The sequence below is a fragment of the Sebastes fasciatus genome, chromosome 5 (assembly GCF_043250625.1).
Source record: "Sebastes fasciatus isolate fSebFas1 chromosome 5, fSebFas1.pri, whole genome shotgun sequence".
Taxonomy (NCBI): Eukaryota; Metazoa; Chordata; class Actinopteri; order Perciformes; family Sebastidae; genus Sebastes; species Sebastes fasciatus.
This window is the reverse complement of record NC_133799.1, coordinates 13,481,250-13,506,236: the sequence shown is the minus strand read 5'-3', so window position 1 is coordinate 13,506,236 and position 24,987 is coordinate 13,481,250. Positions and strand designations below refer to the sequence as shown.

The 24,987-nt window shown below is 41.1% G+C and overlaps 1 protein-coding gene across 4 annotated transcripts in view; it reads right to left on the bottom strand.

The window, feature by feature from the left end:
- LOC141767644 (carboxyl-terminal PDZ ligand of neuronal nitric oxide synthase protein-like) overlaps window positions 1–24,760 on the bottom strand; it is a 207,012-nt gene extending 182,252 nt beyond the window's left edge. For 2 of the 4 annotated variants that reach the window (XR_012593904.1, XM_074635139.1), the window contains exons 1-2: window positions 24,229–24,760; window positions 23,913–23,984 (exon numbers count right to left, since the gene is read on the bottom strand). Coding sequence is in view for 2 of the 4 variants with exons in the window: in XM_074635139.1 (XP_074491240.1) it covers window positions 23,913–23,984; window positions 24,229–24,333 (177 nt within the window). In the remaining 2 variants the exon portion in view is untranslated. Of the gene's footprint in view, window positions 1–23,912; window positions 23,985–24,228 lie in introns of those variants that run through there. The other 2 variants (XM_074635140.1, XM_074635141.1) reach the window with 2 other exon arrangements.
- Window positions 24,761–24,987: the final 227 nt, after the last annotated feature.

Here is a 24,987-nt window from a genome sequence, read left to right as displayed (position 1 = left end):
TTCTGTTTGCATTCCAGTGATTTACGAACACTGGGGAGTCCTGGATATGGAGGAAAGGGCCAAATGAAATATTTAAAAACCCTGCCGCAAATGAAAAGCACTGTGCAGAATGAGTTTTGTCGTTATCGATCTGGATGTGAATGCGAAAGTCAACACACAACGCCAGACAGGAGCTTGTTAACAGGAAATAATTCTGACCTCCTGAACTCATGGAGCCAATGCTCTATAATGCAGCGTATCAGCAGAAATAGGCACGCAATGTCAAAGTAATATTCAAGTACGCAAGTAGACAGAAGTCAGGGAAAGGATGAGATAACGGTAATCACCCGCGGCTTACGGCTCAGGTTCACTGGAGATGGTAAGAATGAGATTCTATCGCTTTATGGATCTCATGTTGAAGAGGTCAGTGCCTTCCAACAGCAGATTTATTTTCTGGAAATTTCAATTACATTATTGCCGTGGATACTGCAATGCCCTCATAAGCCTTGTGTTCTCTCTCCAAGTAAAATAACCCATGATTTCATTTATTATACAAAAAACATCTTTTCATTGAGCTCCAAAACAGAACTTTGCCAAACATTTTGTGCATTAATGTGAGACAATAAATGCTGGCAGCCAGCCAAAAAAGACTGCAGTTTAAAAAACTGTGACCGGGATGAACTGAACTGGGCGGCTGTGGCTCAGAGGGTAGAGCAGGTTGTCCACCAATCGGAAGGTCGGTGGTTCGATCCCCGGCTGCTCCGGGTCACATGTCGATGTGTCCTTGAGCAAAACACTTAACCCCAAATTGCTCCCGGAGGCATAGCCATCGGTGTGTGAATGAGTATTTAGATTAAATCCTGATGGGCAAAGTTGGCACCTTAGTAGCCTCTGCCATCAGTGTATGAATGTGTGTGTGAATGGGTGAATACTGACATGTAGTGTAAAGCGCTTTGAGTGGTCGGAAGACTAGAAAAGCGCTATATAAAAAAAAACTAAAAAAAAACTGAAAGTGCCCATTTAGAGTAAAAGAATATTCAGCAAACTGTACAACCATGGAAAGTAACGCTGATGGAACTAATTGTTTCTGTAACACTTAAACACTGGAGTGGCGCAGAGGGATGAATGTTGAAGCTGGCAGCTTTTTTTTTTTAAATCATATTTGAGAAATCCTACAGTGAAGTGAAGGTCAAACGCCATATTTCTTTTTTAAAAAACTTTACTGGATCATTGCTTTCTCATTTTGGTAGCTGGCAAACAAACCAAATGTGACACTTCCAAGCCAACAGAAAGGAGGCACTGTGACATATTCACATCATTAGTAATGACAATTAAGCCACTAATGAAGCTAATAATTTACACTTAATTACTCAATCATTTCTATGTCTACATACACGTGTTTTTGCACGACTCTTAGGTGGTCCTAACATCAATGATCTTTGTTTGCATGAAACCAGGTTTTTGCTCATGAATGCACAGAGTGACGCCGGCAAATGCTTCAACGTCTAATCTTATCATGCTTTCTATTAGCGGATGTGACAGTGTTTTCAATACTTTCATTCAATTTGTTGAATATAGAATTTATTCAAGAACCAACCGGAATAGATATGCCACCATCCAAAAACAGGTCTTTCCCATTTTGTTTGCGTGACTTCTTTTTACCTTTCAAAAAAATGTTGTGATGACTGAAAGAGACTCATTTTGCCGCTCCAAACTAATTCTTTCTTTAGGCAGCTTTAAGCAGAGCAACAGGGTTGTGTTTGAATCTGTGTCAGATAACATGATCTTTTCAGTTGCCCATCAGATCTAGACTTTGCTGAACGTAGAATTGTATAAAAAAGGGTTATGCAGTGATCTATATTTAAAGGATCACATCATTGTGCATGTTTTAACCCATCTACTATTAAACTTTTAGACTCAAAAAGAACAGACACCACTGTGTCAACATACATGGTGGAGGAACAAACAAATGGTACAGCACAATATCACTGCTGTGGTGCTGCCAGCATGAAGTGAACAGGCAGGATTCCTGCATTGTCTCTTACAGCTGAGTAACTGACAGCACTCAGTCATTCTCTATCATCCTCGTCTCTAAACAACATAGACTGGTCAATAAATTGACTCCATGTGGACCCGTGTCCGGCAACGTTTGACACCGTTAAATAAGGCTGGCGTGAGTCCCTGGCTGCTGCCCAGCACATACTCCATGTGTCACTCAATCCTGTAACGATTAAGCTGCTCTTATGAGCGATTCTCCAGGAGTCCAGTTGAACCAGCAGGAAAAAAATTGACCTCAAAAAAATAAATAAAAAATAATGATTCAGATGTTTACAGCACACCAACCAAACTAATCTGAGGGAAAAGATAGCAGCCTGGCTGCACGGAGAGGAAGCTAGCTGAACATGCCGTAATGAGGAGAACGTTATAATTGGACTTTCAGGATCCTTCATAACTACACGATCCATCTCTTCACCAACACAGGAAAACAGAGAGAGAGGACGTGGTGGTGGGTAGAGGAGAGAGCAGGTGTCTCTGGTGTGTACTAATCAAATGTTGTTAGCCAAAACCCTACAGTATAGGCTGGCAATTACAGCTTATACTACAGAAATGCCCCAAAGCTATTGAACATATAGCTGACAGCGATGTGAATAAATCAATTGCAGATTCTCTGTTAAACAGACATCCAGCGGAGACCAATTTTGCAGCAGAAAAACAGCAACATATTTAGAGACCTTTCAGAAGGTTTTAGTCCTCCACATGCTGTCTTCCCTATTAGGGTCGAACATGATCAGCTGCTGGCTGTTTGCTGCAGGAATAAATAAATAACTTTAAATGCCCAATACTGAGGAGTCTACAGCATCACTACCAAACTCAAACCAAGCGACTCAAATGTACTATTTGGATATATGTGAAAAATCAAAAGGCTGTAGGGTAACATAACATTTAATGCCGGCCAAAGACATATTTAAAAAGAGTGTATAAAATACAAGTGGTAAAGGCTGGCCCACAACAAAAGGTTTTTCAAATCTTAACAGATGTTGATCTCTCACGTTATGATCAATTTAACAGTTGTGTTCCTTTAGTGTGTGGTGAGCAATGATTGGCCAAGACAGCATATCACACACTAACAGATTCCATTCATGAACAACAAGAGTCACGACTAAAAAAAAAACTGTAAATCTTGCGAAGTCTCTCGCGATCAAACGTGACTTTAATGTAAACAAACATGGCGGACGACGGCAGGAAGAATTAGCGATGTTAGTTTTTGCACTACTTTGTACTGAAAATGATGGATGAAGTCATGGAGGAGACATGATAAATAAACACTTGTGTTGTTGTCACAAATCAACAAGTTAGTCCTCCATTTCTGAGTCCATCTCACTACTACTATATGCTTCGCATTTTTGCATTAGCTCATGCATTGCTCATGACAGTGTCGTCCTTCTGCTTCAGTCAGCTTGGTTCTCAACTGGCTATCTTTCTTTCCTACGTGACTGCGTCATCGGCTGTCCTTGAGGTTCCCCCCACACACACACAACAGGATATCCAGTCGTAAATATCTGGCAAGATAATCTTTAGAACCATCAAAAAAATCGGGGCTTTTGCTGACGATTGGGCCCAAAATCGGCTTGATTGTCACGTAGTGCGTAACCGACATAAGAGACGAGACACTGAGTTAGTGTTTCTCAGCTCTTAACTTTGAGCCCGTACTCGTGTTTTTCCATCTTTTCTCCCTCCAGCATCGGCATGATGGATGATGATGACAGTGATGGATGGCATCCTCGCTACTTTGCCCCCCTCCAGACTAAACTAGAATCAATTAAGTGGCGTGCTCTCCTCTGAGCTGTAAATGAGACAATCAGCAAGATATACATCATCTCCACGCCGTTCCCCCTCTGACACCGCGTACGGCAGGAAAAATGACGGGGCGTCAGCCGTGGGGGGAAAAGCACAGTGAAGAGCAGACAACGAGAACGCGGCGTTAACAGAGGCAAGTGAGCAGGCCGATATTTTGAGCAGATACCAAGATTGATATCAAACCTTGCAGTCACTGTCGTCCATCATTACAATGGAGATAGTGCTGCAAGGGGCGATTATTTCTATTATCGGTTAATCTGACTGTTTCTTTTTTTTTTTTGATTAATCGCTTAATAGTTTAATTGATGAATGTCACAAAATAGTAAAAGACAAAGCAAACTTTGCCAGAGCCCAAAGTGAGCTCTTCAGATAGCTTGTTTTTATACAACCAACAGTCGAAAATCCAAATATATTCAATTTACAGTGATACAAAATAGAGAAAATCAGCAAAAATTCACATTCTAGGAGCTTGAGCCGGCAACAATTTGGCTTTTTTTTGTTTGATAAATGATTTACACAATTGCTCAATTACCAAAATTGTTGTCAATTAATTAATCAAGTTATAGTTTGAGCACTGAATGGATACGATGCAGTTGGTTTGTTTACCTACAGTATTCATCATAGAACTGTTTAATAACACATGAACATGAGCATGAATGGGAATGAGAGCTTCTGAATAGATTCCTCTTTACAGATGCATCAATACATAATCAGATTTTTGGTATAATTATTATCAGGGATAGACACTAATATTTATAATGTAACTCAATGCAACCTCAGTTAACATCAGTGGTGAGCTCCGTTATTTAGCCAAGCAGGACTGTGCTGCCCACCAGCTGCTACCAGCTAATGTTAAGGGATCGGCGACTGGAAAGCATTAATGCCCTCATTTCAAATTCACCAATCAGTCCTCGTCCATTGCGTCGCTTTCAAACTGAGCAACAGGAATGAATAGTAACAGTGCGTCTGACAAAAGTTTGTAATCACCTCGCTTCCCAGCATTGGACGCTTGATGGGCTGCTACTAGACACAAGGAGTTCGGCACCTGATTGGATGAACACTTTCCCTCGTGAGCTGCTGCTCCAGCTTTCAAACCAGAACCAGCATGGCGGCTCGTTTGGAAACTTTCTTCTCTTGCATCACAAAAATAATTCACCGAAATGTGTTTCTGAAAAATTTTATGCGAAGAGATAAGCAATGCAGTTGCTGAATCTGTCTTTATTTTGGATCGTCAGAGCTTAGTTTAAAAGTTTCTCGGGAGTTTCCAGAGGCGGCGAGTCGCGTCGGACGCCTGTGATTTGCATAAAGTAGCCTAGACCTCGCCTTTATGCAAATGAGGAGCAACCAACGTGACGCCCGTCTCTCGAATCGCACCGCAACACTAACAGAATGCATTACACGGCTGCTTACATAGACAATAAATGGGAAGAGTGGAAAGGACAAAGGCTGTGGACATGTACCATAAGGGTTGCAACTGGGAGACACAAGTGTCCTGTGGTTTTAATGGTATGGAGGCTTTTCCTGAATGACAAAAATACTGTTTTGGAAACAAACATTTAAAACACCAAAGCAGTTGAATTGCATAATTACCTCTAAGTGCTGATATATATCATTACAAATTCAATTTGATTACAACTTTAAATCATAAATAAAAAATGTTTTTGCGCTATTATACATGAGATGTTTTTTAAACCAAATAATCATCTGAATATGTTAAATGTAAAAAGCTGTTGATTTTGTACCTGGTCAACTCTGTTTTGCCAATTAACTGTGCAAAATAGACAGATAAAAAATGAAAATGTTGGAAGGCATGGCAGCAAAGGGAAACAGAAACAAGCGCTCGAGGTTGAGAGAGAGAGCAGAAAAACAAGTGAGACAAAAGGCAGAAAGAAATAATAATGGAATGAAGAATGTTTGTGGGTCCGAGGCGTTCTGAGGAGGAGTTTATCCACACGGCGGCTGTGGGTAAAGCGGGGCTGACAGCAGCAGCCTGCAGCTTTAATGAAAGTGTCTGTGGAGGGGAAAAGGGTTTCATTAAAACCATATTGGAGGGCAACATCATTTCATCCTTCCAGCCCACACGCGCACACACACACACACACACACAGTCTCACACACACACACTCTGGAGCGCTAACAATCTCGGTAACCTCCCTATCATCCCATTTCCTTGACTCTCTTTCATCTGTGCTGATCTAAAAGCCAGGGAAATCATCGAAGCGATGCCAGGCGGATGTGCTCTGATACTCTCCTCGGCTTGTTCAATTTTTTTTTTGTGCATAAGGAATATGACAGCCCGTGTGACGGCAGTTACAGCCGGGGGGAAACATTCACGGGAACAGAACGAGTAAAGAATACAAGACAGCCGCGTATAGCATTTAATATTATTATTGTGCCGTGGACGTATACGGGGAAATGATGGTTTTAACACTTTTATTAACTTCGCTGTCAAACACCGTTGTTTCCTATAAACTTCCCGTGGCGAAGAAAGAGACGCTTGGTTTTAAAAACGTCTGTGACATTTTTTAAAAGGATTAATGGAGGTTGGGGATCATTACTTGGCAGACTTTGAATTTGAGTTGGCGAAAAATGCAAAGGAAGTGGAGGAGGAGGTTAGTTGGAGCACTGAGATTTGAGGAGGAGGGTGAGAACAGGGGAGCGTCTAAATACAATCAAGGTTACGAGAGGTGTTTGGGTATGGCTGCTGGCAGCATTGAGATACAGCAAAAGGAAGCCGATAAGGACAGGAGGGCCAACTGCAGGATTGAGACGCAGCCATACAGAGGAGATATGGAGGAGGGATGGTTGCGGTGGCGAGATAACGCCGAGGCCCCGGAGCTGATAGATGAGGGCAGCTCCAAGGTCAGCCCGGGAGCGGCAGATGACTGCATAACATTATCACTCAGCACTCAGAATGACCGGCATGAAATTCCATTGTAATAAAGCAGCAGAAAGTCCTCAACTCTGACAGTTCACAAAATATCTGCAATAATTTACCAAACATGGCTGGAAACCAGTTTCAAAAGACACCAAAGCCTGACCATGAAATGACTCTAAAATCATGCAGTATAATCCACGTGTTCTGAGGCCAAACATGTGCAACTGTGGGTAGATGTCCAATATTTATCTAATTACACTGTTCAGTATGTCCTTCAGCAATTAAGTGAAAGAGATGGCCGCCTTTATGTGCTCTTTACAAGCTGCAGCTTTTTGAAAAGTCTAAGAGATAATGAGGTATATGATGTAATAATTTGGCTTCACAATAACTGGAATAGCTTGGAGAAGTTTTAGGGTTATTTTTTCAGGTCAGAGTTCTTGGCACGCTAACTTGAATATGTGTTTTCATTTACACATGAAAAGATGAATAATAAGCGAATTATCAGCTAAACATCCTCATACTTGCAACATCGGGACATTTATCAATAAAGATGAGATTTAACTGATAACAATAAAACAGTCTTTTAATGCGGTTAAGAAATGACTACATGAACATCATAGGTGATAAGCAGTGCTCATCATTTATTTATTATTCAAAAAACACAAGCAATGTGAAAATATCCTACTTATAGAAGTAAGTTCATTAATTCATGCCCAATTTATTATTGGGCATGATTTGGGACCAACCATTGCTTTAAAATGCCAATTAGCTAACTAATGAGTGGACCTTAAAGCTGCAGTGGGTAGAAATGGAGTAAATATGATTTTTTTTTTAAAGTTATTTTTATGAAACGGTATAATATGAATCAGTATTCTGCTACTTTAATGCCTATTTCTTGCCTCAAATGATTTCAGAAATATCTTGTAGTGTACTGTTTAGCTGTAAAATGAAAAAGTTTGTGTCCCGGCAGCCATGTTTGAGATCAGTTGAGGAAATACCAAGCACCGCCCACCAGCCAGAGCAAACTGTCTCACTTTACAGCTAAACAGTACACTACAAGATGTTTCTGAAAACATTTGAGGCAAGAAATAGACATTACAGTAACAGAATATTTCTCATTTTACAGTAATTTTAAATGCAAATACAGTCTCATTTGCCTAGTTTGACCATTTGATCCGAGTTCTCGAGTGATTGACAGCTGCCTCTGTTGAACGAAAAGCCAATAGGAATGCTCTCTCTCTCTCTGAAATGACCTGTGATTGGCCAATATCTCCCGTCACAGGATTTTTCAAAGCCTGAAAACAGAGCCATGAGGAGGTGCAGAAGTCTACACTTGAATTACAATATGTTTAAAGGTTATTATGGATTTCTTTGCCCAATGATGCCAAAAACATTCTGCCTACTGCAGCTTTAAGTTCACATGGAAATAAGCACGTGCTCTGTGTGTATAGAGAGGAAGAGTCTCTCTGAGCTATGAAAACCATGCTAAGTATGCAGAGAAGGCATGCTGTCCAACAATAATCGAAAACTACGCGGGGGTGGGGGGGAAGTAGGGAGAGGAGGCAGAGTAGCATAATGAGGAGAAAAAGAAGGGCAAGGAATAAAGAACTAAATGAGAATGAAGAGGAGAGGGATAGGAACAAGAAGCAAAGCCAGAAGAATACAAAAGGGGAGGAGTGAAGGGGGGAAGGGGAAGAGAATGAAGAGGAAAAGAGGGAGGAGGAGGTGGGCACAGAGGGATTAGGGTGAAAAGAGGAGGCAGAAAAGATAATGTAAAGGAAGTGGAGGAGGAGGAGAAGGAAAGTAGGTAGGCAGCAGGAGAGGAAGAGACATCTAGGAAGGTAAGGGAAGTAAAAGAATGAGAGGATGCTAAAGTTGAAAAAGCAGCCAGAGGGTTTGTTCCTGTAAATCACTTGATGTCTTGATTCTCTCTACCTGTTCCTGAAGGCGTTGGTTCATAAATAGTCCACTTTCAACTGTAAAGTGGATGTTGTGCAGATAATAAAGAGGCCGATGAAAGTGGAGGGGAATAGGCCTTGGAGGGGCACTGAGGCTGAAAAAGGTGGTTGTCGAAGCAATCGTGTGTCTGTCAGTGAGCGGATTGTAATCCTGTAGTACTGTTGCTGGAGGTGTCAAAACCTGTTGAGATTATAATCTCTGTCTGACTGCTCATTGACTATAGCTGTACACTTTAGTTCAGGAATGGGCAAACCAAAAGAAGAGTCTTGCAGCTATTGATTCCAAACGAGGAATCGGGTTGGAGGTCATCTCCAACACAGAGATACACACACAGCGTGGTGTCATGAAAGACAGAACATCAAGGGAACGAGGTGACAGACGAGTGCAAGTGTGACACCCCCGAAGAGACAATCACACAGCTATCCAGACAGCAGTTAAACACAAGCCATCAAACGTCTGCACACTCGCACCTCAGCAAGGACACCTCCTGAAGGCTCCTCTGGTCTGCCAGCGATGCAGACGTCACTCACACACACACACACTGACTCACACCAATTCTACAGACCACCATGGTTACTGACAGAGCAGTTGCAGGACAAACTCTGTCTCCACAGTGGTTGAATTGGCACTGATGATGTTTTTTCATTAGCAATCAATACCTTCATTATGTTTTTTCAATAGGGCTGTCAATCAATTAAAATATTTAATTGCGATTTTTCGCAGTATTGTCCATAGTTAATCGGGATTAATCCCAAATTAATCACACATTTTTTATCTGTTCAAAATGTACCTTAGAGGGAGATTTGTCAAGTATCTAATCTAAAACATGGGAGTGGACAAATAAGCTTGCTTTATACAAATGTATATATTTATTATTGGAAATCAATAAACAACACAAAACAATGACAAATATTTTCCAGAAACCGTCACAGGTACTTTAGCATAAAAAATGTGCTCAAATCATAACATGGCAAACTCAAGCCCATTTTCATTCACATATCTTGAGGTCAAGGGTCCCCTTTTAAAATGGCCAATGCCAGTTTTCCTCACCAAAATTTAGCGACAAGCTAAAATGACATATGGTTGGTATCAATGGGTTCCTTCAGTTTTCTAGTTTCATGATATCTTGATCATAATACCTTCACTTATAGCTCCGAGCCCGCTAAAACCTAAAAATCACAAGTAGTGTTAAAGAAATTAGTGGCGTTAAAACCAATTTGCGTTAATGCATTATTATCGCATTAACTTTGACATAGTGTTCAACTAATTGATTAATTATTTAGAAAAAGTCTGCAGTGTTGTCTTCAAAATACTTGTTTTGTCCAATCTAAAACCCAAACACTTTACAATGACACAAAACAGAATAAAGCAACAAATGCTAATACTTGACAAGCTGGAACCAGAAAATATTAGGTCATAATGTATCAAGCAAGAATACCAATGTGATTATCCAATATTAAAATGGTCCCTTGTCCAATAGAATATAATAATATAATCAAGCAATCATTTGACGAAGTATAAGCAACTTGCTCAATACTTGCTAAGTGGGATTGCTTTGTATCCTGTACTTTCACACTACAGCATGTAAAGAAAATAGTACTTAAGGTCAACATGGTCAGAATGAATGGCTCACGGTGGACTGACCTGATCATTTTCTTTTAGATGATATCAGTTTTCTGGCAAATCTTTAAATTTGGAGTATCAATCAAAGTATTCTATTTGTTAGGGTGGAAAAAGCTCTAAAAGAGCAATATACTGCAATATAATACAACTATCCAATAAAAGTCGTACACATGATGTGTTTAAAGGCAGGGTGGGTCAGGTCTCGGGAAAGATTTCATTACATCAAATAAATTGTTTTTATACAGGAACAGCATCATCTTCCACCGCAACATCCTATGTTGATGCTGCAGGCCAACCATGTCAAAGTTGCAACCGACTCAACATCAACCTCTGAATCTCCGAGATCACCACTGTCTCGCCGCCCGGCTCAGGGCACAACCCAGACTCATTCCCCAATTTATTGCTGACATTTACAAGAGAGGGGTGGTGGGGGTGGGAGAGTCAGGTGGTTCATGGAGCGATGCTTGTATTGTCTGTGTGTGGTGGTGGGGGGGAAAAAAAGATTCTAAATGAAACGCTGGGAGGGGAATGCTGCAGCATCTCTGTGCTATTACATTACATTATCTTGTCAGAGAAAGTGATGCAGTGGGTTGTGAACAGCGGCATCGGAGCGTTGGAGAAGTACAAGCAAAAAATGGAAAGATGGAGGGAGGGATCAAAGGAGGTAAAGATGTAATTGGAGTGCAGTTAATACTGCTGACAACTCAGTTTGGGGCTGTTTGCCTAGTTTGTCATTGCCAGCTTGGAGGCTATGAGGGTTGGTGTGTGTGTTCTCCTCAAGCAGGACGCTATCTTCATCATGCACATTCAAACTGGATCAGGATTAATTCCCCGACTAAACCAGCAGGGAAATATGTCTACATAGATACAAGATCATCTCTAAAACGCTGTTGTAAAAGGTAAAACGGTTTATGAGATTTACTGTCATTTATTGGTTGCATATACTCCCAAGGTTGAAAGAAATTAATTGTCTAACTCCTTTTTTAATTTATTAAGCAATTTCATGTCTACAGCAACATTATCAGCAGGACAATCCTACGACCAGGAGGAAATGGGTGGACCTGGTTCTTGGATATATCTATCTCCGGCGGGGTTATTTAATGTTCTCGGGATTAAAAAGTTAATAAAAAATTCTGCGGGATGAGATATGTTTCGGTGTCACGGCGGACGTTAATTATGAGAAGGGAGGGATCAAATTAAGTCTGTGTATCCATTAGTTACAGCAGGGACTGACACGGCTCCCCCGTTTCTGAGAAAGGAACCCGTGAATCAGCCAAAGTTTCACTCGGGCTCTGATGAAGGGCAGGACAATGTGAAGGGCTTAACGGATTGTTCCGAGGGAAAAGGACAGCGAGGGGAGGTTGGAAAGAGGGCCAGCACCGTTGGCCGCTACTGGGAAGAGGATAAAATAAAAAGGTGATGGAAAGGGAGAGAAAAGGTGGGATTGGAGAGTAGATAGATAGAGGGGTGAGAGAATTTGCAAAGACATAAAAGGTAAAGTTGTGATAGAGAGAAACGGTCAGGAGCTTAATTTATTGATGCTTGATTTACAGTCCTGAGTTTCACCAGGAAACCAGACAGGAAGTGTGTGTGCGTATGCACAGGGAATGGGTTGTCCAAACAGAATACACACATGCACACAAATCCTTGAAAAAGGATAAGAGTAGCCGGATATTCAGACTGAATAGCCCCTTTGTTTGTCTGATATTTCTCATACATAATGGCATGCATGTTGTTATTATGGTGATGAGGGAGCCTGAAGGTGAATATACAGGTCGATCTACAGACCAATCTTCACCTGTGGTCCTGAGTTCTGGTCGTCTGGGTAATGACCAAAACAATGCGATCATAGATGCAAGCGGCCAAATCATCTGGACCCTTGAAGACATGATGAGGAGCTTGGATATCCAGAGAGAGCTTTGAGTACAACCACCAATCCTTTTCATTGAAAGAGTTCAGCTGAGGTAGTTCGGGCTCCTAGACTAGGGTGACCATATTTTTAAAACCCTCAAATCGGTGACGTTCATGTGCGCTGACATACACACACCATAGGCGTTTTCATCAGGATGGCTAAGTGAGTGCATTAGAGGCTGTGACAATCATGACTTGTCACATTCACTACTTTCACCCCCTTTAATCACAGCACTCTCATCGTCATGCCTTACTGACAGCTTGTGAGTCCCGTAGAGAGTTTTCCTCAGAGGAAAACGTATTGTTGTCAGGGCCTACGGAAATAATTTTTCAACTTTAGTTTTGAATCCGAACCATCTCTATCACATCATGTTGCTCCGCTCGCACAGCCACAGGCTATCGTAATTAAAAATGTGGAGCTCGGACGACATTTCGGCCAGGATTGAGACACCGGGTGAAAGACTGACAGGAACGGACGGTCCTGAGGGAGTTATGAGCGGAGCGGAAAGTTGTAAGTGATTCACAATGTTTCGCCTACACACTTGTTGATGCGCAGAAGGAACTGTGTAGAATAATTAATCGAAACGACACGTTTGATGTGCACATAAGCACGGGGGAATCTGTGGTTTAAACAGTCTGATGCCGATTGCAAAAAATGTAAACAGCGGATCTGCCATGTCCGTGCATAATTGTGGCTTGACAGCGCGCAGCATACTGTACACTAGTTAGAGACTGCAGCGGGGTGCGCTGTGCTGGCTCTCTGTATATACAGTATATATAAGCTACTTATCTCGTGCGCATTAATTGAGTGGGACAGAACATGATAAATGTCTATGTAAGTATAATAGTGTTATCATTATTTTAATTGTGGTGAATACTGGGACAATTTGGTGGTGACTGTTGAAAACCGGAACATTTGAGTGTTTTACAGATATTACAGATATTTGTCAGGACCCGGGACACTTGGCTTGAAAATGTAACGTCTGGTAACCGTATCCTAGACACCTCCTTCTGGAGGTATTCCAGGCAGGTACAACGGGGAGGAGACTCCAGGGCAGATTCAGAACATAGCGGAGGGATTATTTATATCTAATTTGGTCAGCAGAAGACCTCAGGATCCCCCAGAGAAGCTGAAAAAGACACGGCTGGGGACAAAGGTGTCTGGGCTACAGTGCTTATAGCCTATTGCCACTGCAACCCAGACCCACATAAATGGAACATAATGGATGGATGGATTTTGTTTATGAAAAGATAAAGGCTCTTGGTTGCCACCAACAAAAGCATAATCAAATCACTTTTTCAATAGTTACTGGTTACAAAGGCCAACAAACAACAGGTACTATGATGTTACTGTTGATGTTCTAGACTACTGCTATAGCTTTTTATGCATTTATTAGTGAGTCAACAGTAGAGAGATGAAAGAGAATGACAGGAGAGAGAGAGAGAGAGAGAGAGAGAGAGAGAGAGAGAGAGATAGAGAGAGAGAGAGAGAGAGAGAGAGAGAGAGAAAGAAAGGGAACAACATGCAACAGTCCGGGGACATTGTGATGCAGTTGTGTCAGCAAATCTTAAACCCCTTAAATGAATCTATAGATTCATTAAAGCGGCAGTAAACAGAATATTTTTGGCATCATTGGGCAAGAATTCCATAATAACCTTTCAGCATATTGTAATTCAAGTGTTCTGAGAGAAAATTTGACTTCTGCACCTCCTCATGGCTCTGTTTTCAGGCTTAAAAATTCTAGCTTGTGACGGGAGACTTTGGCCAATCACAGGTCATTTCAGAGAGAGAGCGTTCCTATTGGCTGTTCATTCAACGGAGGCAGCTGTCAATGATCGCGAACTCCAATCAATCATTTTACGGCTAAACGGTACACTTCAAGATGTTTCTGAAAACATTTTATTCAAGAAACAGGCCTTACGGTAACAGAATATTAATTCATATTTGATCAGCGCTGCCTAGGTTGACCGTTTGATCGGAGTTTGCTAGTGATTGACAGCTGCTCAGGGACGGCAAGGCTTCAGCTCAGCTCTGATTGGTTGTTTTCCTCCGGTCTGTGAAATCTTGCAGATGCCATTAGGAGCACCGGTGGACACCAGAGGACACATGATTTTTTTCAGATTACCTGTCTCATGCACTATTGTCAGGATATAGGGAGTGTTTTATAAAAAATTACTTTTTTAAATCATATTTGCTCCAACCTGCCAAGTCCAGCTTTAAGTCTGACAAAGACCAAATACATAATAAAAATGTGCCAATTTTTGATCTCGGACATCTAATTTTATGCTGTGTGGATTTACTCAGTTCAGTTCAACTGGTTTTTAAATTGACGTTGCCCTTCAGATCCGCTGGCATGCAAGGTTGCCTCCTGCGGTATCCCGTTGAATAAATCATTATTCTCTTCACAATCGAGTTACTTTTTTATGTAAGCCTACATGTGCCTGTCGCTAAAAGCGATTTCCATAATGCATCTTGTAATAACCGTCAGATTCACGGGAAGCTAAATAATAAACTCAAGTTTTCAGGGTTTGACGGTTTTCACTTCGACTTTCACTCTCTGTGGACGTGCCATCTCTGAATAGTCAGTAGCTCATCAACCCGTTTGCTCTCCGGTGAACAATAAAGCTAGTTAAGCATTAGCCACTCTTTAAATACACTTGGCTTGTGTGGCATTTGCAGCCCGCCTCTTAAACACTTTCACTGACGGCAAGTCTGCACAGGAGAAAGTGGTAACTGTGTAGATAAACATGACACTGAGCAGGCGCTCAATAATACGTTAACATGAGCTACACAAATACCCACCGGGCTCAATTGATCCACCAAACCAATCAGTGCAGAAAATCAGAAGTTGAGGAGGAGCAGGAGCAAAGGGAGGAAGGGAGGAAGGAAGGGTAATGAGCCGTGCTTGGGTCATTATTAGCTCCCTTTTTGACCTTTCAACTATGACCTTAAGTGAGAAAAAAAAGCCTTTCTCTGAGCTTAGGGCAGGAAAGAGAAAAGGCTTGAAGAACACAAAAGGAAGCTTTAAAATATTTTTCAAAGATAAAAAACATAAGATATTTATACATAAAAAAAGTTTAGTAAGAATTTTTACCCGCTTCAAAACAGCAGGGTGGAGGACGAACATAAAATATTCTTCAAATCTAAGAGCGTCTTTCCCCAGACATACCTCTACATCACCACTTCCTGAATACTTCAAGGTGGTTTTATTTACTGAAAAACGCATTTCCATATTATGCCCAGGTGCTAGACAAGCAGGCCCTCATCATCTGCCGATGTGCCGGAGATGAGCAGGATTTTCAACAGGCCCCTGGTCATCATCCATGTCTGAAAAATGTGGTAATAACGTTTATAGGCTAGCAGATGTTCCTGTTCTCCAGTTTCTACTGTGAGGTGAATTGCAAGGCTGTTTTAAAAGAGCCGTTTTAAAACTGAATGAGGCAGCAATGACTCACAAGTCAGAGCAGAGGACAGTAAATGCAGCACGCCTGTCATCAAAGGAGAAAACTACTGAAGAAAAACAGGTCTACAAACCAAGAACTAAACTCTGAACTTTAATTCTTTGTTTATTTTCTAAAATATTCATTATTTTAAGGGCCAGTGTGTAGCTTTTAGCGGAATCCATAGGCAGAAATGGAATATAATATTAGGGCTGCAATTTTCATTATCGATTAATCGCTGAAAAATTCCTTAAGTCCAAGGTGATGTCTTTAAATTTCTTGTTTTTTCCCCAAAATATTCAGTTTAATATAATATAAAACAGAGAAAAGAAGAGAATCTTCGTTTTGAGAGGGTGAAAACAGCAGTTTCTGACATTTTTTGCATGAAAAATTAATCGATTAATCGATTATCAAAATAGTTAGTGATTATTTTTCTGTCGATCGCCTAATCGATTAGTCCACTAATCATTGCAGCGCTATAAAATATTTAAAAGTATCTTTTCTTTAGTGTATAATCACCTGAAAATAAGACCCATTGTGTTTTTGTTACATTAGAATGAGCCGTTTATATCTACATACGGAGCGGGTCCTCTTCACGGAGCCGGTCGCCATGTTTCTACAGTAGCCCAAAAGGCATAAAACATTGGCTCTAGAAAGGGCCATTCACGCTTTCGCATTGGCCACCGTAGTTCTCCCACACGCTTGGCAATCGGGAGAAGTTTCAGTTGGTTTAAATGTGCAACCTCACCACTAGGTGTCACCAAATCCTACATACTGCACCTTTAACAGGTTTGATTTTGTCTGTTTTCCAATGAAGACTTCCATCAGTAGCCCACGTCTGCTCACCAATTTCTTAAGCAAAAACCAGCCTTTTGTTACAAATATCTTGTGTTAAAAAGTTGCAAAAGGAAGCTGATATCAAAGATCTGTAAAGTAATCACATTTATGAGAGCAAACAACTTTTTATTAACCAGTCAAACAACTTCTAAGCTTCCTTCAGTGTCATCCAGTGGATGAGAATAATCACCCAAATGACGCTATTACCAATTTCGGTTGAAAATCAAAACGAGAGCAATTTTAGGCCCCCAATGACACGCAGAAGAACCTCTGCTGGATGGGGTCAGTGAACAGGATTTAATTTAGGGAATGAATAACTTTTCTAGCTCTGAGTGAAGGGCACCTTCTTTCAAAGAATCATCCACTTAAAATGGCAAAGAGCCACATTAGTCAAGAACGGGAAAAAAACGATACCAAGTGCGCAATTGAAAAAGCTCTCCTACAGTTTAGTGAGCTTTACACTCCTCAACCTGGAGACACTCCATCTCATGGTTTATAATGTGATTGTAAACAGGGAGGAGTGCATGTGAGTAAGTGTGTGTGCAGATGACAGACAGAAGTGTGTTTCCTCCCTGACCTGACATGACATGACGGTGTTTAGTCTGCCGCGTTATTCCTCAGAGGGATTCAGCGTCGTCTGTTACTCAGATGTGTTAAACAGACAGAGCGGATACTCCACTGTTGCTGTGGTGAGCGAGGTGCCGTACACAGGCATGTACGGAGAATGGCAGCCAAGTTTGCCAAGCTCTTAATAAACTGGGATTGGCTGCGTTCCCATTTGTTTTTTTAGCCACATGAGTTGTGGCTATGGATATATTTCACAGTGAATCTTGGTTCTTCAAAGACACTTTTTTTTCTGCTGTAACTTTTAGTAATTTAGTGATTGTGCAACCCACTATCACACCATAAAAGAATTAACGCAGGAGCTGGCAGGTTGGAGCAAATATGATTAAAAAAAAATGATTTTTATAAAAAGGTCATTATATCCTGGCATGAGACAGGTCATCTGAAAAAAAAACATACGCCTCTGTGTCCTTCGGTGCTCCTAATGGCATCTGCAAGATTTCGCAGACCGGAGGAAAACAACCAATCAGAGCCGAGCTGGAGCCTGCCGACTCTCAGCAGCTGTCAATCACTCGTGAACTCCGATCAAACAAGGCAGCGCTGATTAAATATGAATCAATATTTTGTTACCGTAATGCCTATTTCTTGCCTCAAATGTGTTCAGAAACATCTTGTACTGTTTAGCTGTAAAATCAGAAAGTTTGTGACCCGCCAGCCATGTTGAGATCAGTTGAGGAAATACCGAGCACCGCCCACCAGCCGGAGCAAACTTTCTCTAATACAGCTAAACAGTACACTACAAGATGTTTCTGAAAACATCTGAGGCGAGAAAATAGACATTACAGTAACAGAATATTGATTCATATTTGATCAGCGCTGCCTAGTTTGACCGTTTGATCGGAGTTTGCGAGTGATTGACAGCTACCTCCGCTGAATGAACAGCCAATAGGAAGCGTTCAGAACACTTGAATTACTAATAATATGCTGAAGGTTATTATGGATTTTCTGCCCAGTGATGCCATAAATATTCTGCCTACTGCCGCCTTAATGTCCATTATTTCCAAATACCTGTAACCCTGAGTGCTCACTCGTGTCCTTGCTGTGGCGAATAATCATAAAGAGGCTGCATGATGATAGAACTGTGTGGTAATCAAATGCATTTATCATGAAGAAAGAAGAAAAAAACACCACATTCAACAGCAGCTGATCATAGAGAGTTTGGAGGTCTTTCGAGACATCTCTCCTGAAGCACATATATTGATCCGGGAGGAGTAAATGGACAGCTCCTATATCTTGTTAGCGTCACTCAAACTGAGGCAGGTTAACTTCAGCTGCCACTATAATAAAGGGGTATATGAGAGACAATTGAAAAAAACACTACAGATGTCATTTTCTTCACTTGGTGATTGTCACTCTAACTTTATCATCATCTTTCTTTTTCGTTTATTTTCCCTCTTTATTTCTGTTTTTGTGATTATCTGTCATCCTCACCCATTACTCACTCGTTCTACAATAAAACATCCTTGTGAGGGGCCTATAAATAAATAAAGAATATATTCCAAAGTTATGAGTCATGACAAGGGAGTGATAGGAAATATGCTGAGGCAGTTCTTAAATAAATACAGACAGACACCTCTACATTAGGAGTGTAGATGCTGTATGTTTGTATTTTCCTTTGCACACAGATACCAGCACAATATACAAAGTCTAAGTCAAAGGCACTAACAGCAACCATGTAATTACTTTACTGAGTCATAAGCAGAGCCGTCACAGGTTATAGCACTGCCTCACCACAATTACCACTTGTACATGTTAATGTGATACTCTATTGATCCCTGCAGGCACAATCTAGCACGATGGATGAATCGAGTCGCTGTTTACGGGGTATTCGATCATTTGAAAGTGTTTCAGAGTTGTCAGTGTTCTGCCAAAAAGTTTTGTTATTGTCATGATGAAAAGTCTCTCATCTAACACACACTGCTGAAACAATTAGTCCATAAATCAATCAATTAACACAAAAATTAGGTGCTGACAATTATGCGTGTTACAGCTTTCAAAAGTCTACAGTAAGTCAAGAGTCATTATTCTTGATATTTTATAGATTTGAACTTGAATTTATAGAATTATGTCATGATAAAGTACCCTGATTTATCAGAAATTGACTTAAACGTAAACATTATTATACTAGTCATATACATACAGGTAGATAGATGAAATCTTGAGGGTTCAGTGTCTCGCTCAAGGATACTTCGACATGACGACAGTAGGAACCATGGATCGAATGCACCAACCTTGCGGTGAAAGGACGACCACTCTACCCACTGAGCTACAGCCACCCATGCGTATTGGCTAATTCATTGGACCGGCTAAAAGAAACATCATGAGCAACTTATTTTATCTATAAACTGTTTTATCATTTGAGTTTACAGATGATTTACTATTTCAAGATGCATGTCAATAGCGTGATTAGAGCTGATTGGGTTATTAGGCCTTGATAAGCACACAGCAACAGGGTCGGTCATATGGCAATCCAAAAACCATGACGTTTTTCCTAAACCTAACTAAGTGGTTTTGTTGCCCCTGCTGGTACTACACCTTCATTCACGTGTGTAATATTCACGCCTCGCCGAGGCAAAACGTGACACTGGCACCACGCTATCCTCTGGTGGACAGGACAGACGGGTCTATTGCAGCCTTTGGCGGGATATCGGGTTGGGCAATCACAGGAGCACCACATATCCTGACGCAGGTCAACACTGTACAAACTACGGCTCCTAACCAGCCACTTCACCGAGCAACGTTATTATACGCTCCAATGATGCATTATTAAAATGCACTCCAGATTCAACTACACTGTACAACTCATGAAAAGCGTTAAGGCAGGTCACTGAAGTGTACATCTGAAACCAAGGTTAATGAACTTCCACACCAGTTAGTTGGTGTTAAAAACATCCTTGTTAGCTGCCAGGTGAACACACAAAAGGTCCTGGTCCACACTGTTCAGCCTGGCAGCTGGAGGGATGGACAAAGCATTTCTATTTCTCTCTTTTTCTCCTCTCCAGCACCACCGCTGTGCTCTCTCAGCCTCCTCAGACGTCTCTTCAGACACACCTAATCTTCTCATCCCATGCTGCTCAATCTTCCTACGGCCAGTTAACCCAGCAAAGACAGATTAATGAGAAATTAATCCCTTTAATTCACTGTAAAGGTCTCCTCTCCTTTTAACCAGATAAGCGGCTACCAGACTTTGCCAGATAATGATAATACATTGAATTTATGAGGACCTTTATGTTGCGCAGCAGGTTCATCGCAGCGTGGACTTGAGCTGACAGCGAGATAAGATGTCTTTATGGTGGATGTTCTCTCTGTATAAAGCTCATTCAATCTGTATCAGATGGTGCAGTATATATCTTGGAAAACAACGGAACTAAAACTGAAATGACAATCCACCAATTGATTTGTTTGTCGACAGAAAACAAATCAACAATTTTGTTAATCAATTCAACTTCAAAGTAATTTAACGAGCAGAAATGCCACACATCGCTTGTACTTCAGCTTCAACAATTAAAAAAAATGATTTGCATTTTCTACTTTATTCTGACATTTTATAGAATAAACGATTCATTGAATAATCAAATAATCGCAAAATAAAAAAACAACAGACAAGGCTATTAATAATGAAAACAATCAGCCCTAAACAGAAAAAGGAACAATTCAAATACACGTGATGAATTGGTGAACAAAACTTTTTAAGCGACACATTTTTCTGCTGTCAGCAGAGTTTCACCAAGTGGAGCGTGAATTGATTTCCATCTGTGATAAGTTATGTTTCCTTATTTACTTCTGGGATGCGTAATAAATCATTCCAGAATGACATGGACAACTCAAAGTGTGTGTGTCATCATCAGTGTGTGTGAGCGTGTACATGAGACCGACGTACTACACCAGATCCTGCAGCGCTGCACGTATTGCTCCACTGTAGGTGGCCGTTTCCTTCCCAGCTTTACCGTGTCATTAGTTTGTTATCAGCTACTGGCTTACAGGTGACTCATGCACACAATGAACAATGACACCATACATCAACCGGTTGCCGGGCAACCAGCATAGCTCTGACTGAGTGTGCAGAGAGAGAGAGAAGGATGATAGAAATCTTGGAAAAACCAGCAGACACTGTGGGGAGCATCATTTTACCCAACTTTCTTTCAGAAACTCCACAAGGCATCAAAAGTTACATGAAAGAGCAAAGCAGAAACTAGACGAGTCTGTCCTTGAAAATGGTAAGCAAAGATGCAGCCAAAAGCAGTGTCAGGGTTGACTTTTAATAAAGTGAAGGAGTTAAAAAAAAAAACCTTTGTGTGGCAACAGCCTCTGCCAGAAGAAAATACTGCTAGACTAAATGACTTTTTCTGAATACAAAAGCTTATACCCACTTTTTGTATCAACTAACAGGTGTGCTGAGGAGTGAAAAGGCCTTCTAAATCTTTCTATTCACTATTATAGATTAAGAAAAAACCTAACATTGGAAAAACGGTCATGTTTCCCTGTGTATAATGTGGTCTACAGTGTTATTGTTTTGATATTCCTGCTCATAGAGATAGAGTAGAAGCCTATAGTCTGATCTGTGCCTTTACCATGCTTCGTCAGCAAACACTTCCCAAGCACTTTCTGGAGCTGCTTCACAGGAAAAACATCCATCAGTTCAGGGAGCAAAAACAATTATGTCTCTGACTGAAGCAATGGGCAACCTCCGGGTCTGAAAAGTGAAGCCGAAGCAGAAGTGCCTTAAACGTGCAATCTGTCTCATGGTCAAAAAACCAAGATGGCGATGGCCAAAATGCCGAACTCGAGACTTCAAAACGGCAGTCCATAAGGCAATGGGTGACGTCACGGAGACTACGCCCACTTCTTATATACAGTCTATGGACTTTTTTTTTTATTTATCAACATTCAGTTTAGGTGGCTTACTTACTACCCAAGTAAAACAACTGCTTTCAGTGCTACTTACAGTGGTCCCATGCTTTCCAGTGTGACCTCTCTTCCAAGCTAAGATACCTGTGGTTTCCTTCCATTGTGTTGTCAAGCCAGTGTCAAACCATTTTCACACTGGAGGAGCCAAACCAAAGCCTATTTTCCTGGCAACAACAACAGCTGCCATGGCAGCACACTGGGAGGTCCACTTTATAGGAGCGGGTCACTTCACTGAAAAGGGTAATAAGAACATTTTGCACCTTATGCTCAACTATGAACACACATGTAACGGAGGAGAGTGGGTGTCCTGCTGGAATTAACTTTAACACATAACATGCAGATACACACTGCACTTCCGACTGCCACTGGCGTCGTCACTAAACTAAGGTCAATTTAATAGCACTTTAATAGAACGGCAGTTATTTAAAATAAAATGTCATGAAAAGTAAACTGCTGTAAGTTTTGCTCTCAAAATCCTTTTAAATTATTAGGTAATAAAATGCAAACAAAATGTATGCTTGTGTTGCCTGTGCAGCCGCTTGTGTGTGTGTGTGTGTGTGTGTGTGTGTGTGTGTGTGTGTGTTTTTGAAGGTATCATCGATTAATCACAGCACGCCTACCAGTTCATCACCATAATCCTCAAATACCTCTACACCACCGGCACAACTTATATTAGGTTGCTAAGCCAGCTGCTGCCAAGCTGACAGACACACTGATTAAGATTAAGTCTACTTTCTGGAGCTGAAAAAGCTGTAAATCTTAGGTTTACACAGCAGAAAGAGGGAGAGAGAGAGGGGAGGGGAAATCACACTCCAGTGCATTGCTTCAAAGGGAACTTGGAAACAGTGATGGAGCACATGGGAAACCTCCCGCCAGGCAGGCAGAGCCCGGGACAGTAAAAGTCTGCATGTTTAAACTCCAAAGGTGCTTACATAACTACCACATGACTCATTTTGTTGTGCCATTCTCTGGGGCTTAAGTGGAAAAAGGTCACCAAGTAGTCCAACTATTATTTAAAGCATCAATTCGTGCATTTTTAGCATACAATAATGTATATAAACTGGGAAAACAAGTTTGGAAACTTGTGTTTGGTTGATTATTTCTCTGTTGTTACAATGCTAATTGGCATTGTATTTTACATCAATGGAAAGCCTGTTTATTTACATTCACAATGATGTCCAACTAATAAGGATCATGCATTTGTGGGATGAGCAGCACAGCTGATTATGTGGGTAGCACCTAAGAAAAATGTGCCAAAATGCTTTGCCAATGGTAAATCCCAGCTTATTTCGCAATTAAACTTTATAAATCAGTGCTAGTGGGCGAAATCGCCCCAAAGCAACCATTCGATTTTTTACAATTATGGTGTTTTCTTCAATTCGGCATCAGAAAAAAACAAAAAAAACACAAGCCCTTCAGTAATATTTCAATTCACATAACTTAACAGCCACAGTCTTCATCAAGCTTCACCAGGAAGGACAGCAAAAGTTGACACTTTCCTGATAAAAAAGTTGCTGTGAAGTCAACCAAACATATGCCGAATACAGCAATGGACCATATTACTCTTAAATCACCCCATGTCGTATTCAACCAGATATGCTTATTAGCTGAAAAGCGAGGATGTAGAAAAAAAATGCAATATTTTAAACGGAGTTTGGTCCAGATTCCTTCCACTCACCCGTATCAAGCAAACCAATCCCAAAAGTTGACGTTTTCCTGATAAATAACTTGCTGTTAAGTCAATCATACATATGCCGAATACAGCAGTGGACCATATTACTCTTAAATCACCCGATGTCGTATTCTACCAGATATGCTCAGTAGCTGAAAAGCGAAGATTTGGGGAAAAAATGCAATATTTTAAACGGAGTTTGGTCCAGATTCCTCCACTCACCCGTATTCTTCTCATAGCAGCCACGATCTCCACTCGGCTGCTCGGCCGCGTCACATCCAGACTGCCGATGTACTGTACGGTAAAATATGACAGGTAAAACACATTACTGAAACAATAGTTGACATTTACTTGATTTCTATTGACTGAAACAGTCCAAGTGTCCACTAAAGGTAATTAATAAACTCTAACGTAACTTCAATCTCTCAACAACTTTACAACAGAGTAAACTACTTTAAGACAGGTTAGTTCACAAGGATCCAAACATAGACTTATAAGAATGAGCCTATATATCTATACAGTTAACTTGTGCATTTACCTTTGCCTCGAAGTTGATCCCATGCTGGAAAGCTTCCTCGTTGTGCAGCGGGATCCTCAGATCATGCCCATCATCAACGAGGTTGTACTTGGTTTTTGCGGGCATTTTTCACGAAGTATTCACTCCTTCAACACTACCAGAAGAACCACAAGCAATAATAGCAACCGGGAAAACGAAACCGAGTAATCCAAGAAAAAACAAATCCGTTTTTAGTGCATGTTTAGTCCATCGCAGCAGAGAAGAACCGTCCCGGCGTTGCAACGCTGCTGCTGCTGCACCGCCCCAAGTGGAGGCAACTACTACTACTAATTATTCACCACCTAACAGCGTCAAAAACACACCATGCAGTCCAGCAGACACAGATGTGTTTTCCCGACTTTTTCCTGTGGTGGTGGTGAGAGTGGAAGTTGGTTGTGGGTCCTGCCTCCTCCTGCCCTGGACTCTCCTCTCCCCTCCTCCCCTGTATGGAGGAGGGAGGGTGTGATTGGAGGAGTCCGGGGATCCCACCTGCTGCCATTGGAACAGAGACGCACCGTGTCTCTCTGGAGGAGGAGCGAGACTAGTCTACTAGAGGTGCTGGTACCTGACCCCCCCTCTGGTCACTCCTACACTACACGCACACACTGCTCACACACACTAATGGCAATAACCTGAACGTCACTCACGCAAACAAAGGAGTGCAATATAGTAGTAATTAATAGTAATATATATATATATATAGTAATATAGTAGTAATTAAAGTATAGTGTAATATATATA